Source organism: Miscanthus floridulus, chromosome 16 (assembly GCF_019320115.1).
Source record: "Miscanthus floridulus cultivar M001 chromosome 16, ASM1932011v1, whole genome shotgun sequence".
NCBI classification, from domain to species: Eukaryota; Viridiplantae; Streptophyta; class Magnoliopsida; order Poales; family Poaceae; genus Miscanthus; species Miscanthus floridulus.
In genome coordinates, this window is record NC_089595.1 from 98,713,325 (window position 1) to 98,729,036 (window position 15,712).

The 15,712-nt window shown below is 40.0% G+C and overlaps 1 protein-coding gene across 8 annotated transcripts; it reads left to right on the forward strand.

The window, feature by feature from the left end:
- Positions 1 to 2,017: 2,017 nt before the first annotated feature.
- Positions 2,018 to 15,264, forward strand: LOC136512651 (uncharacterized). Of its 8 annotated transcripts, XM_066506611.1 has the most exons (17): positions 2,018 to 2,304; positions 2,553 to 2,639; positions 2,970 to 3,058; positions 6,213 to 6,297; positions 8,138 to 8,524; positions 9,447 to 9,621; positions 10,912 to 10,995; positions 11,087 to 11,328; positions 11,419 to 11,653; positions 12,283 to 12,362; positions 12,480 to 12,564; positions 13,215 to 13,346; positions 13,436 to 13,549; positions 14,208 to 14,255; positions 14,610 to 14,694; positions 14,792 to 14,848; positions 14,951 to 15,264. In XM_066506611.1, the coding sequence occupies exons 5-17, from the start codon at positions 8,313 to 8,315 to the stop codon at positions 15,070 to 15,072; spliced, it is 1,671 nt and encodes a 556-aa protein (XP_066362708.1). In that variant the 5' UTR covers positions 2,018 to 2,304; positions 2,553 to 2,639; positions 2,970 to 3,058; positions 6,213 to 6,297; positions 8,138 to 8,312; the 3' UTR covers positions 15,073 to 15,264. The 8 variants fall into 8 exon arrangements, with proteins under 8 accessions (XP_066362708.1, XP_066362711.1, XP_066362707.1 ...); XM_066506614.1 differs by having other exon boundaries at positions 2,018 to 2,639; XM_066506610.1 differs by lacking the exon at positions 2,970 to 3,058.
- The last annotated feature ends 448 nt before the right edge of the window (positions 15,265 to 15,712 follow it).

A 15,712-nucleotide genomic window follows, 5' to 3' on the forward strand; every position in this document is an offset into this window, starting at 1 on the left:
CGTTGCTGCCATATTCAATCTGCGACCAGACGCGCTGTTTAGAAATGACCGAACGCTGAGCCGCAGCGTCCAGTCGAGTCCAGAGAGCACCCAGGGCCGACCGAACGTGTCTGGTCACTCTAGATCGGACATAGGGTACTCAGCGTCCGGTCGAGTCTAGAGAGCTCTCAGAGCCGCTCTAGGCCGACCGGACACGTCCGGTCACTCCGGATTGGACACTCCCAGTGGCCGATCAACTGTTATGCTGAACACCGACACTCGCTGTTCAACTTTGACCGGACGCTAAAACAGTAACTCTCCAGCGTCTGGTCACTTCACTAAGCTAGAGTCCAGTTGTTAATACCGGACGCGTCCGGTCACTCAGTGACCAGCGTGATTAACTCTTTTTTAACTCTATCTTCTTCACCCTTGCTCAAATATGCCAACCACCAAGTGTATCACTTTGTGCACATGTGTTAGCATATTTTCATAAACATTTTCAAGGGTGTTAGCACTTCATTAGATCTTAAATACATATGTAATGAGTTAGAGCATCTAGTGACACTTTGATAACCGCATTTTGATACGAGTTTCACCCCTTTTAATAGTATGACTATTGAACCTAAATGTGATCACACTCACTAAGTGTCTTGATCACTGAAATAAAATGGTTTCTACCACTTATAACTTTGCTTTGAGCCTTTTGTTTTTCTTTATCCTTTTCCAAGTCCAAACATGTGATCGTCATCATGGCATCGCCATCATCATGTTATGATCTTCATTTGTTTCACCACTTGAAATGTGCCACCTATCTCATAATCACTTTGATAAACTAAGTTAGCACTTAGGGTTTTATCAATTCACGAAAACCAAACTAGAGATTTCATCGGACGAGGCGGAGCCACGGCTTTGGGTCGGGCGAGGCGGAATCCACCCCCAGAGGTCGGGCGAGGCGGAGCTTACGCGCCTAGGGGTCGGTTGAAGCTGTATTCGCGCTCTTTACTGCTCGGATAAATCAATATTGATGATCATTAGCTCATCCTCAGATACCCTAATATTGATCCCCGACATTATACACTTATGCTAAAAGTATCCATCTTTCAAAGCCATATAGGCACGCCCATCTTGCTTTGAGAAAATATCTATGACCTCATATCTGTGACAACGAATGCGACACCGGATAGCAGATACACTAGCAAAAAAAACATGTTTACATGTGTCCTGTCATACTCCGCCTCCACAAATAACAGGAAAAATGACACTGTACCTCTCGTGCTAGTAGCCCTCCCAAAACATTATTCAGCGCGCGTGCGCATTGCGCGCTAGCGACGCATACTTCTCCTTTTAAGATTGTCTCAAACAAGGAATCCATATGAGCACCCAAACCCAAAATAGATAGCAAGAGACCCAAAATCAGTCTTCAACAGAGTACTTATACGAGAGACCTATTTTAGGTTGCCTGAGAGGCACAACTTAAATATGGGCATTTTCTCTCCTAAAAAACTATTCGTAGAAAAAATTCTCTTTTGAATCATGTTGTTGGAGAAAATATTAAATATGTATTAAAATTTTTGCATGTAGCGCTACCCAAAATGATGGTTATAGGTGTTGTAGGAGATAGCTTAAGGGTGTGTTTGGTTGGGCTTTTGGCTTTGGCTTTTGACCCCAAAAGCCAAAAGCCCAACCAAAGGGGCTACTTTTGGAGGGTGCTTTTTCAGAAGCAGCTGCTTTTCCGTAGTTCATTTTTAAAAGCTGGTTTGACCCTGCTTTTGGTTTTTGGCTTTCTGCTTTTCGAAATTGATGGAATAAAAAGCTCTTTCATAGTTGTTTCAAGAGAGATAAAGATAAAAGGTATATTTTATACTTGTTTAACCAAACAGCTTTTAGCTTTTCTACAGCTCACAGCCCACAGCAACTTTCCTACAGCTTACAACCCACAACAGCTTTTTTTCACAGTCACAGCTCAACCAAACACACCTTAAGGATGCTACCTTGTCCTACCGTCTCACTCTGTTTCAGCCCCTCCGTCTCATCCCCTTGCAAAATCACCGCGTCGTCCATTAAAAAAAACCGTGTCGAGGAGACACGCCGCCGCTCGAGGCACCTCCGCCACCGGATCCCGGCCCCGCGCTACGCCATCCGCCTTCGCCGCTCCTCCCCAGGTCACAAGCCGGTGCGCTCCGCCGACACTTGACGCAGCTCGTCCACCCCGTCACCCGTAGCTCTGCGTCGACGCCGGATTGGTTAGGGTTTGGGGTTTTGGCAACCGGCGCCAAATCCCGCCGCCGCTGCTCAGGCAGGAGGCCTCGAGCTCACGGGGTTCAGGTAAAGCACGTGCTCCCTCGTCTGCTTCCTCTCTGACCGTTGCTCCGGCGCCACAGTACTCGGGACCACGCCCTTCGAGGCGTTCCTTGGGGAGGAGGCGAGCTCCCGCGGGGACCCGGCCCTGCCGCCGTAGGCCTCACAGATGGACATGGATGAGCCCATGGAGGAGTCGAGGAGAAGGATTGCTGCATCCCCAACCAAGATTTCTTTTGCAGAATGACCCTATTCCTCTTCTCTCTGTTTTGCAGCACCCCAGACTACATCACACCCAGAGATCCCACCTCCTATTCCTCTTCGTCGTCACACAGATTGAGTTGGCTCATCGCCAAGTGCAGGTACTAGTACTAGCATAAGGTTGATTGTTTTGCTTTATTTTGTTGTTGTTTCGAGGCCTTATGAATTGGATTCAATTCAATACTGATGAATTATACTAGTGATGCTAGATGTTGTAATTCTAAACTGTGCTCGTTTACAATCTGTATGAGATGCAACAGATTTTTTATATAACAGGACATGTTTTTTGTGTGAGGGAACTATGATAAGGATTAGGATAACTCGAATTTAATGCCTCTTGGATTGTTTACTTGCAAAAGCTAAGATAGAATTGCAACAGATTTGCATATAACAGAGCTGGGTTTGTTTTGTGAAATTTTTGTGAGATGAAGGGAGCATAAAACTAAAATCAGGGGAGGAATTGTGGGAGGCAATACAGAACAAAACAATTGGCGCTTCAACTGCTGGACAATTCGATAAGGTCCCCTGGGCATCATTTTGCACATGTATTTTGTATGGTTTCCAGATTAGAATTATTGAATGCATGTCTGAATAATGCAGATTGTTTTTGAATCCTTTGATTTTCTTTTACTTTTACCTTGTGTATTGTTGTTTTAATATAAGCACCAAACATTATCTCACTTTTAGGAAAAATAATTTTTGAGTTACTGACATTTTAGGTGCGCAATTTGCTTTCACTTAAAATGTTCTGAAAACTACTTTTATTGTTCTATTGAGATAATGATTAGTTGGGATGCAAACAGACATTGGCCTTCCTGTTGCTACCTGCTAGGCCTGACTGCAAAAATATTATTTTGCCTATCCATGCAAACACCCATGTTTAAAAGTAGGTTTAAATGGGATGGCCTCCAAATTCTACCGAGGCGTAATGGACTAAACCTGTAATGCCTTCATAGCCTGCAGCTCCCACGTCTAGTTACAAGTGTATGTATGTTTCGTTTGGCATGATATTTCTTCCATTCACATGAAATCGACACCCGTCAGCCACACCTAACGGACACCGAAATCGGATGCTCAGAACACGTTTCTTTTCAAATTCAGTCGCTCTCCAATCATCCATTAAATAGCAGTCGTGCTACATTAGTGGAGACGTGGAGTGTCTGATTTTATATGAGCATTGTAGTCACCAAATCTGCACGGCCACTCCGTTTTTTGTTCTTGCAATCTGTACTCAATCTGCTGAACGACAATTTAGTTGTCGTGCTACATTAGTGGAGACGTGGAGTATCTGATTTTATATGAGCATTGTAGTCACCAAATCTGCACGGCCACTCCGTTTTTTGTTCTTGCAATCTGTACTCAATCTGCTGAACGACAATTTAGTTGCTTTTACTATTCGGGGTCTGGAAGGGTGTCTGCAACCTGCTTCCTCTACTGTTGCAAAGCCCGGGAGGTTTTTGTAGCGTCAAAAGCAGACTCTTGCGGGCTCTGAAGGGTTAGCGATTTTTGTTAGCAACTGGAGTTGCGGCCCATAGGCTACCTGCACGCAGGCTTGCTTGCATCCCTAAGGATTAGGATATTTCGATTTAATTCCCCTTGGATGATTTTCTTGCAAAAGCTAAGATAGGATTGCTTGCTTGCCTTGCACTCGACGTTGTTTTCGGTTCTTCAGTACCATGGTGTGTTTTTGCTTGCTTACTTGCCTTTTGTAGTGGGTTAATATGATCTTTGTCTATAAGATAGTAGGATTGCAGAGAGAATAGGAGCTGATCTAGTTGGTCACCACTGAGTTTGTGATGGATAAGTCAAATTATGACCAAAATAGTCTATAATTTTAGTCTCCGATGCATAAGAGGAATTATTCCCGGAATAATTTGTACTCTTACTTTAGCTTCAGTTTCAGCACCATGTGCCAACCAAAGAACATTTTCTTGTTTGTTTGTTTTGAGATCTTGAAGATCTAAATAATATCGCAAAACAATGGAACTAGCTCCTAATTTTAATGATATTCCATATAGACTAAAATATGATAGTGTGTCTTATCAATTTTGGATCAGAAATTATATCCTCCAGCAAAAAAATTAATGTTAACCCCTATAGCAAATATAGCATACAATAGAGCATCTCATTTGCCTGACGGCACGGATCAAATACGTTGTTGTCTGTCAATATAAAACATGACATCATACCTTTTGTGATATTCTCTATATATATTAAAATATGGCGGCATGTATTATTAATTTTTTGTCAGAAATCATTGTTAACCCACATAGCATGTTTTGAACCTATAGCAGTACAAAGCTTATAATATGATAGTTCAAAATTTTGAAACTAGCAATATAAAGTTTATAATGTCGTAGTTCAAAGTTTATAAATTTTAAGCGCAAAGTTTTGAACCTAGCAGTACAAAGTTTATAGTGTGATAGTTTAAAGTTTTGAACCTAGCAGTACAAAATTTATATTGTGATAGTTCAAAGTTTTTGAACCTAGTAGTACAAAGTTTGTCATGTAATAGTTCAGTTTTTATAAATTCTGAGTGTAAAGTTTCTAACCTAGCAGTACAAAGTTTATAATGTGATAGTTCGAAGTTTTGAACCTGGCAGTAATGTCATAGCTCAAAGTGTATTAATTCTGAGTGTAAAGTTTTTAACCTAGCAGTACAAAGTTTATAATGTGATAGTTCAAAGTTTTTACAAAGTTTGTAATGTGATAGTTCAAAGTTTATAAATTCTGAGTGTAAAGTTTTCTACCTAGCAGTACAAAGTTTGTAGTGTCATAGTTCAAAGTTTATAAATTCTGAGTGCAAAGTTTTCTACCTGGCAGTACAAAGTTTGTAGTGTCATAGTTCAAATTTTATAAATTCCGAGTGTAAAGTTTTAAACCTGGCAGTACAAAGTTTATAATATGATAGTTCAAAGTTTTCAAACTAGCATTACAGATTTTGTATTTCGATAGTTCAAAGTTTATAAATTCGGAGTGCAAAGTTTTCTACTTGGCAGTACAAAGTTTGTAGCGTCATAGTTCAAATTTTACAAATTCTGAGTGTAAAGTTTTAAACCTGGCAGTACAAAGTTTATAATGTGATAGTTCAAAGTTTTCAAACGAGCATTACAAATTTTGTATTTCAATAGTTCAAAGTTTATAAATTCGGAGTGCAAAGTTTTGAAGCTAGCAGTACAAAGCTTGTAGTGTCATAGTTTTTAAAGATTATAAATTCTGGGTGTAAAGTTTTGAAGCTAGCAGTACAAAGTTTATATTGTGATAGATCAAAACATTAAATCTAGCAGTACAAAGTTTATATTGTTGTAGATCAAAAGTTTATAAATTCTTAGTTTAAAGTTCTCAACCTAGCATTATAAAGTTTTTATTGTGATAGTTCAAAGTTTTGAACCTATAGCAGTACAAAGTTTGTAGTGTCATAGTTGAAAGTTTATGAATTCTGAGTGTAGAGTTTTAAACCTGGCAGCACAAAGATTAAAATGTCATAGCATAAAGTTTTGTACCTAGAAGTATAAAGTTTGTAATGACAAAGTTTGAAGTTTTATAATTCCTGAGTGTAAAGTTTTGAATCTAGCAGTGCAAAGTTTATAATTGTTACTTTGAAGTTTTGAACCTAGTATGAAGTTTATAACTTCATGCATTTTTTTTAATCTTTTACCTTGTCTTTTTTTCAGGGTATTAGTGACAACTATTTTGGTACTGAAGAACAGAAGTCACGTGTGCTTTTATATTAGCTCTTTGCATCTCGACAAATTATATGTACTCATTTTCCTAGTTTTCTTAAACTTCATAACCATTTTTTATTTTTTCTGTATCGGTTGAATTATTAATTCTGTATAAAGTATTATGGAACATAAGATATATGAATTTTGAAAATAGTACTTCTATATCTATTTGGATGTCAAACCATCTCCCACCCTTTTCATCTCCCACAAAACCGCTATCCTGAAAGAGAAAAAAATAGCTTATAGAATCCAAATTGGCCCATTGACCCAGAATCTAGACAGGAGAAAGCTCGACTCCAGAAGCTAAATGAGTCTTAGGATGAAACTAGACAGGAGAACCGGGCTGGAAAGTCATGGGAAGACTCGAGCGTAGCAATTTTTTTTTTTTTTTTTGCTGTGCAGTTTTGTCTTGGTACAAAAAGAAGAATCCGATGGGACAATTAGTCTAAGTGCTGATGATAGCCTTCTATTTTTTAAAGAGTTATACTCCTTCCGTCCAAAAAAATGTAATTATAGATGAAATTAGCTCAATTTTAATCAAATTTATAGTAAATAGTATTAATATTTATATATGTAAATAAATTTATTATGAAAATATATTCTATAACTAAATTTAATGTACTTATTTTGTCCCTTTTTTATATAATTTCAAATAAAGTTTATAAAGTTTAAAGTATTTGATTCCTCGAAACCTGAGGGGTTCCTTGAAGGGAGGGAGTATCTCCTGGCTTGAACCTGTGGTTGTGTGCTAGTGCAGTACTCGCGCTCAGACCAACAATTCCATTGAAAGGTAGTTTTCCTAGTGGCACGGTCCGTCCAGACACACACCCGCGCGTAGACGGCAGCGCGTCCAAGCAAACAACAAATGGACCTCGTCCGTTTGTTTATTTTCTCTCCCCAGCTTCCGAAGCACCGAGCAGCGGCCAAGAAGAGAAGATAGCGCAACGCCAACGGCCCGGCGCCCAGTAGAGTAGTCCTGCACTGTAGAGAAGCGGAGCCAGCCGACTCTCCTGCCTCTCCCTCTTCACATTCACACGGTTTGCCTCGCCCACGAAAAGACAACCAGCCCGGGTCCGGGGAGCAAGCGGGGGGACGAGACAGAGAGCAGGGAAGGAGGGGAGAGGAAAAGGGAAAAGCGGGTCGCGAGTGCCCCCCAGCTTTTGCTCCAATCGGCGCCGCCTCGCGCGAGATCCGCTCCGCGTGCCCCGCCGCCGCGCCGCTGCCGAGGTGAGCTCCGCCCGCCCTCTCTCCCCCGCTGATCCGCGCCGCCCGATTTGGCACTCGGTTTCCGGCCCGGGATTCCCCCGCCTGCTGTCCGCGTCTGCGGTTTGGGTCGGGGCCGCGCTCGGAGCTGCGGGGGCGTGTTGCCGCGGTGGGTCTCCGGTGGCGGTGAATTGCAGCTCCACACTGCGTGGCTCTGGTTCTGGTCTCACTTCTCAGGGAGTCGCCTGGGCGGGTTGGTTTTGGTCAGCCGATGGGTTTTGCGGCTGCTTTTAGGCAGTGATTTTTTTAGGGTGTCGCGCCACGGGCCGCGGCAATGCGATTCCCGGACCGAACTCCGTGGCTCCGGGTGTGGAATTGGAGTTGTTGGACTTTTTTTTTTGTGGGGGTTTCATGTTTGGAGCTGAGATCTTAATCTCTTTCTTCCTGGTTTGGAACCGGTGCTTTCGCTACTCCTTTTGACGGATAATTCGAGTTTGGAGTCGTCGAATTCTGAAACCTGGAGTAGGTTTTTACATGTGCCGTGGGCAAACGGGGCTTGAATTAATAAAGCCAGAACTGTTCCGCTGACATTTTCAGTTCCATCTAGTCGTGCCGTGGATGTCACAACTTGGTCTAACGACTCTGATCGCGGATTATTTTATTTGTTTCAGATAGAGGTTGTCGTCCCCAGCATCGGGTTCCACGGAGAGTTGTTGATTTGGATACCTGATCCAATTGGGGTCGGATTGAGTCACTTGGACCTTTTCAACAGCTGTCCCGTTCCAGCTGCTTTGGTCACGATAAGAGGCTTGCCTGGTTCCAGAGATGATGCCATTGTGAGTGGAGATGGATTCTGCAAGAAGTTGGTTCCAGAAGTTCCAGCCGAGGGACAAATCCAAGAATCCAGCGGTGGCTGCCAGCCATGGAAAGGATCCAGGAAAGCCCCCGATCGATGATGCCCCTTCTAGTGCGACGAAACAGAGGGTCGCCGCTGCAAAGCAGTACATTGAGAGCCACTACAAGACCCAGATGAAGTCCCTGCAAGATAGGAAAGAGAGGTAGGCAGTCCAGTGAATATAAACCTTTTTTTTTTTACCTTTGCCTGCTTTGGTTATAGATTTATTAGCACCCATCGTGTTTTACATGCAACTAGCAAAATTCTAAATTACGACTCAAGTGTAGAATGGAAAGAAATGAAGGTCCCCATCTTGCTGTTATCGAGCAGGATGCCCAACCACACACATGACATGCCATGTTTGGACTGGAATGGCAAACACAGGTGCAGCCACGCAGATGATTAAGATCAAGTCCTTACAAGTGTGTTGGGACCGTGGTTGTGCCCAGAATAGAAAGCCCAGTTACAGCGTTAACTCAAGTTAGGTAGCTTCAGTACCATATTAAGCTGTAGCCCCTCTGTTCCAAATTATAAGACTTTTTGGCTTTTCTAGATACATTGCTTTTGATATGCACTTAGATATACTCTATGTTTAGACATATAGTAAAATAAATGTATCTAGAAAGGGCAAATCGTCTTATAATGCTTAGATATTCGCTAGGTTTAGGTACATAGTAAAAGAGATGTATCTAGAAAAGCCAAAATGTCTTATAATTTAGAACGGAGGGAGTAGCTCTTTTTTTTTTTTGCGAATTGTATTAAGTTGTAGCTCTGTAGTGAATAGTGATTGATACACAATGATCTAGCAAAGCTATGAACTCAACGCCGAATATGATTTATGAACTTTTTTTTAGTATCGACTCATTGAACTCAAACAATTACTCAATTAAACTTACATACTCATTCTAAATGATGTTTGCCGTTTCAAAACTTAAACAATTCAAACTTATACTTGCAATCATTATCAAATGACAAGATTTATTTTTCTTGTCAACCAATCTACTTGCTGGATTCCATCTATTTGATGACAATTGACTTGCAGGAAATTGTGATCTTACTTTTATAATATCTTGGCTTACTTTTAGGCGCTGGATGTTGGAGAGAAAATTAAAAGATGCCGAAGTTCCTGTAGAAGAGCAAAATAATATTCTTAAGCATTTGGAGAAAAAAGAGACTGAATATATGCGCTTGCAGAGACACAAGATGGGAGTTGAAGATTTTGAACTTTTGACTATTATTGGGAGAGGTGCATTTGGAGAGGTACAGTTCATTTCAGTTTCCATTCTTTAACAGTTTGTGCAAACCAGTTCAATGATATACATGGCATTATTTCTGTTTCTTTTGAATTCTATCCCATCAGTGATTGTTCTGCGCATACGTTTTCTTTTTAAAGAGAAGCCTCTGCTTATATAGAAAGAATATAAAAGTTCTACACATGCACCACATGTTAACTTGACAATATTATTCGTACAATCCTTTTCATGAAATAAATGTGGATATCTCATATAGTTGGAAGTTGGAACTTGGTGTGCCTTGCTGCTCCATCTTGTATTTTAGTACAACTCTAAATATGCAACTCTTCTGCTTGTAAGAAAACTGGGATAAAGTTAACCTTTTGGTCATTGTTCTGCCGACATTTATCTGGCACTTTAGAGTTCTTTGGTATTTGCTTTGGACCTTTATAGGCCATATATTTACTCTCCCAAATTGATGGCATTCAATTATCATGTGGTCCCTTGATGAATGCTTGTGATGAGTTTCCATTCGTTACGTTCACATATGCAAATATTATAACACACCCTGGTGTTTTTTCCACCACCGTTTTCACATGCCTTCTCCATTATTAAGGTAACTTTGATGGATTGGACCATTTTACCATGGCTTGCAGGCAGTTAACTACTCCCTCCATCCCAAATTATAAGTCATTCCAACTTTCTTGGAGAGTCAAAGCATCTCAAGGTTGACCAAACTTATATAATAAAATAATAAAATTTATGATATCAAATAAGTATAATTAGTTTTTTCATTAATTATATTTTTGTAGTATACCTATTTGATGTCATAAAGTCTTTGTAATTCTTTATAATTTTGGTCATATTTAAGATTGCTTTGATTCTCCAAGAAAGTTAGAATGACTTATAATTTGGAATGGTGGGAGTTTATGAAAAAAGGCCTGGCCCTTGATTTTCGTAATATACCTATGAAAAAGAAGTTGTTTGTCCTAAATATCCAATCTGGGCTTTGAGTTAATTTGTAGTATCTTTGTTATCTGCTTATTGCTATTTTTTGTATTTATATTTAGTTAATATTGGGATGAACACTGTTTTGCTACGAGGTTTTTTACCTTTCTTTCTTTTCAAGAGGAGAATTAGAGAAAAAATCATCCTTCTTGGCGCAGTTGACTCATGTAGTTTTAAATAGCTCTTATTAACAACTGGTTTAACTGATTCTTCTGTTATCTTCTGTTTCAGTTGAGTCTGAATCTTTTGCTTTCTTTATGTGTTGTGCCATTCTTTTCGCTATGTCACTTATGCCACTCTAACTGTGCAGGTGCGTCTTTGTAGAGAGAAGACCTCTAAGAATGTGTACGCAATGAAAAAGCTCAAGAAATCTGAAATGCTTCGTAGGGGCCAGGTACCATGTACGGTCTTTCTGAGTTGTTTTGCATTCTCTATTTCTGTTTTGCATGTTATCCTCTGACATGTGTACATATATTCTATTCCAGGTAGAACATGTCAAAGCCGAAAGGAACCTTCTTGCTGAAGTTGATAGTGCTTACATAGTTAAGCTCTATTATTCTTTCCAAGACGAAGAGTTCTTATATCTCATCATGGAATACCTTCCTGGTGGGGATATGATGACTTTACTTATGCGCAAGGACACACTAACAGAAGATGAAGCTAGATTTTATATTGCAGAAACTGTGCTTGCCATTGAGTCTATTCACAAGCACAACTATATTCATCGGTACCATACTAGTGTCTCTGTGTTTTCTTTTTTTAAAAAGCCAGATGATCCTATAATTTAAATGATGTATCTCTATGTTCCTTTTGTCAGGGATATCAAACCAGATAATCTTTTGTTAGATCGCATTGGTCACCTGAAGCTTTCTGACTTCGGTTTGTGTAAACCTTTGGACAGCAGTAATTTTCCAAATTTGAATGAACCAGATTATACGTCTGGAAAAGTTACCAAACCTTTGCCTGATACCACTCGGTTAAGCGACCCTTCTGCACCGAGGCGTACACAGCAGGAGCAATTGTCACACTGGCAAAAGAACCGCCGGATGTTGGTAAGTAGTGTATTCAAAGATGGATTAACTTATCGATGGCTTGGGAACAGCATCACCTATGTTATGGTGGCTTTTGTTTGAATGTCTTAACTCACTTTTCTCCGTCTGGATTATATCCATTTTTTGCCTCCTATAACCTATTTGGCATAATACAACCATACAAAAGTTATATTGCTCCTTCAAATTTTGTAAGTTTTGAACCATGTTTCCATAGATGATGTTCGTAGTTGGTCTCATGTCTCTCTGAACCAATCATATTGAACTTCTAAAGGACAGAAAATGGTTCCCAGTTCTAAGGATGTAGTATTGTTTTGTTGACATCAACTTACCATGTTGAACCAAGTCGTATGGAATACTCTGGAGTCAATGGCTAATGAGTGGGGCACTATAATTTGATGAATGGAGCTGGATCAAACTAACAAAAACAGTTACAACGTCACTATCCCCATTACAAAGGAATCCAAATAGTAATATTTTCTAGGGTTTAATTTTCTAGTGGATTATGTGAATCATAAGGTTCCTTCCTATGTCTAGCAAGATCTCCCCCCTTTTCCATAAGGTTCCTGCTTGCCATGCTGAGTGTGCACTCGAGCGCAGTTGACATGTTTAATTGCAATCCTGGGGCACAGGCATACTCAACAGTCGGTACACCTGATTATATTGCTCCAGAAGTTCTACTGAAGAAAGGATATGGAATGGAGTGTGACTGGTTAGGTTTCTTATCTTGTAAATTTGTATCTTTAACTATTAGACTTGGTGATTCTATCACCCTCTGTGCTTTCTGTATCTTGATTGATGCTTGATATCACTTCTTTTTCTTCTTTAGGTGGTCCCTTGGTGCTATCATGTATGAAATGCTTGTTGGTTACCCTCCATTTTATTCAGAGGATCCAATGTCTACTTGCAGAAAGGTACATGTGAATATGTGATATCCACAGGATATATATGTGTGCCATAGTATTCTATATTCAGTGTCATCCTATGCAAACTTCATGAACATCATTGTGTCAAATCCATAACACTGAAGAGAGCAGATTACACTGTGCACTACATTAGGATGACCATGACTTGCCTGTAACCACAACTATTTAGGCCCTGTTTGGATCCACTAGTAGCTAATAGTTCCCTGGCTAATTGTTTGCAGCTAATATTAGCGGGGTGCTGTTTGGATCCACCAGCTAAAAGGTGGATGCATTGGTGGTTTTTTTGTCTATCCTTTGTTTTCTATTGGGAGGCACATGGATAGAGGTAGGTGGGAGGGCAAAAGTGCCTTTTTGCATCTATTAGCTGCGTTGGGATAGCTACTGAGATAGTCGTTAGCTGTGTGACCAGATAAACAATTAGCTGGGTTCCTTTGGATCAACCCCAACTAATTTTTAACAGCTAACTATTAGCTGGGAGTTGGTGGTTGCAGCTGGTCGAATGAGCTCTACTGCACTGTACGCCTATTTAATAAACGTGGGCTTTATATTCTAGCTGCCTTGCTTACTTTTAGTAAGCAAAATACTTCTATAGCTTTATGAGCATACATCTCAACTTATGTTTTTCTTTGTTCATGCAGATTGTGAACTGGAGAAGTCACTTGAAATTCCCTGAAGAGGCAAAGCTTTCTCCTGAAGCTAAGGATCTCATCAGCAAGCTTTTGTGTAATGTTGAGCAGAGACTTGGCACAAAAGGAGCCCATGAAATAAAAGTTTGTTCTTATCCACATGTTTGATGCATACACTTCCATTACTCTCATACCCAAGTACCCAACTAATTTAATTGTACTTACAACTTTAGGCGCATCCATGGTTTAGAGGTGTTCAGTGGGAGAAGTTGTATCAGATGAAAGCTGCTTTCATACCAGAAGTTAATGACGAGTTGGATACTCAGAATTTTGAGAAATTTGAGGAGGTAAAAATCTACTTTCCCCTGTTGGTTTACTTCTGCAAATTGTCTGCATCAATAATATTTGCCTACAGTATAAGATTGGGTGGTGGTTATGCCACATGGCAGTTGCTGGTTAATATTGAATGAACTTCTGGTAGTGCCTGTGATCCTGTTTTCCTGCTTGTTAGCATACTAATTAGTGTTCATTCTGGTTGTCAAACAATACCTGTGGGCAGGCTTAGCATATGGTAAAATCAAACACAAGGGTTCCCTTGAGTGTTTATTCTAGAGGTGAACAATCACCACCTGACATTCCTTCTGCTTGGAAGTATGCAATTGTACTCCTAAATAGGTGGTCTGTGTTGGTTCCCTGTGCACTGTAGGCTAAATTTCTCTGGGTTAGTGCTACCTGGTAGTACAATTAAATGAAATCTGCGATCTAATCACAAATTCTATCTGCTACCTAACAAAAACTGGGGTTCAGATAAATCTGGTGTTGTTTCCTCTTTCATATCAGTTAGGCTTGTGATATTCTTAATTTCAGGATTATTCAATTGTAACGCTCTATTCTTTTGTTGTTTATATGATAGTGTTTGTTGTTGACCTGGTGAAACTTGAACTGTGAATGCATTAGCTAATAGCTATTGCTCACGCATTTAATTATTTTACCACTACTTTGCAGACTGGAACTCAAATTCAAAGTTCATCCAAGTCAGGCCCATGGAGAAAGGTATGCATAAGTTCTCCACTAAAGGTTTCTGGGTAGTTGAAGTATGGGACACAGTAATGTACCAGTTACAGACAGTTCCATATCTGCTGTTCAAGTGAAATATTTTGCATTGGTTTTCTCCCCATTGGGCACTAAAAAACATTCTTATCCCTCTAGCATGCATTGGTTAACCATAAAATATATATCTAAAAATGTGTTTCAAACATTGCTATTGATCTGGAGGGCATATATATTTTCTCTTGAACAAGGGCACATATATTTAGAAATTGAGTGGGAATTTTACTCATATTGGACATTTGAGCTTTATTTTATTACTGCCCTTTGTCAATGAATTGAAAGACACTTCTTTTACAGATGCTTCCATCCAAAGATGCAAACTTTGTTGGGTATACGTACAAGAACTTTGAAATTGTAAATGATGATGAAGTGGCAGGAATTGGTTAGCTCCCCCATTACTATGTTCATCCTCTGTACTATTTCACTTATTTAGTTATACATTTAGTTTGACAAAAATGGTTTGGTGCTTTGTGCAACAGCGGAGTTGAAGAAAAAGAGTTCCAAACCAAAGCGGCCAACCATCAAGACATTGTTTGGTAATGAGCCAGCCAGTAGCCTATGTTCATTTCGCCTCTCCACTATCTTTATCTCTGTGAAGGCGGGAACGACCAACTTACCTTGCATTCATCTCTGAACAGAGAGCATGGACGAAGAGGAGCCTGTTCAAGGAAGTTTTTTAGGTATGTTGCCCCCGAAGGAGGGGCAACCTTCGTCCCACTCCAGCATTCCACCAGAAAAATACCAACCTCGACGTAAATAGGATATGGAGGTTCCAAAAGTAAAGCATAGAAAAGTAAAACAAGAAAAAAAAATCTCTTCTGCTGCCTTTTGATCTGCTCCCTGTCAAAGTTTTGTAAATCCTAACCAATGTGTTCTTTAGTCAAATGCTTAAAAAAAATCTCTCCGGCCAAATAGTGTATGGCATTTGATGTGAGCATCAGTGTTCGCTGTATATTGTGTTACCGTTCTAACTTTGGATTGATGTTTCTCAGCCATATTGGTGAAACCTAGTGTATACTAGATACAAGGGACCAGGAGAAAACAAGCTGTGCTGCTGTGGCGAACCTGTGTTATGTGTATTGACCTCATAGTTGTTTCTTCAAGGTCAAGATTCGTAGGAGCCTGATCAACTAGCAGCTGTATTGCTCAAAAAAAAAACCGCAGTTGGAGCATATGAATTGGAACACACGTATGTCTGACACAGCGCCCATGTCAAACGAGTAATTGACACATTTATCCTTGTGAACATGTTCTCGTAAGGTTGCGTTAGGTCGAGAGACATTCTAAACAGGAATGGTCCCGTCCTAGATTATGGAGACGGGACAATTCTGTTTGATGTTTAGTTGAGTGAGGACAGAACTATCCTATTTTTTATTTGGTTTAGAGACAATAAAAGTGGG

What these genes read in the sequence shown, in the direction of transcription:
- LOC136512651 (XM_066506614.1), top strand. Translation starts at nt 8,313, where the DNA reads ATGGATTCTGCAAGAAGTTGGTTCCAGAAGTTCCAGCCGAGGGACAAA. An exon ending in AAATGCTTCGTAGGGGCCAG is followed by an intron (nt 10,996 to 11,086) that starts GTACCATGTACG and finishes ATTCTATTCCAG; the next exon opens with GTAGAACATGTCAAAGCCGA. An exon ending in TATGGAATGGAGTGTGACTG is followed by an intron (nt 12,363 to 12,479) that starts GTTAGGTTTCTT and finishes TTTCTTCTTTAG; the next exon opens with GTGGTCCCTTGGTGCTATCA.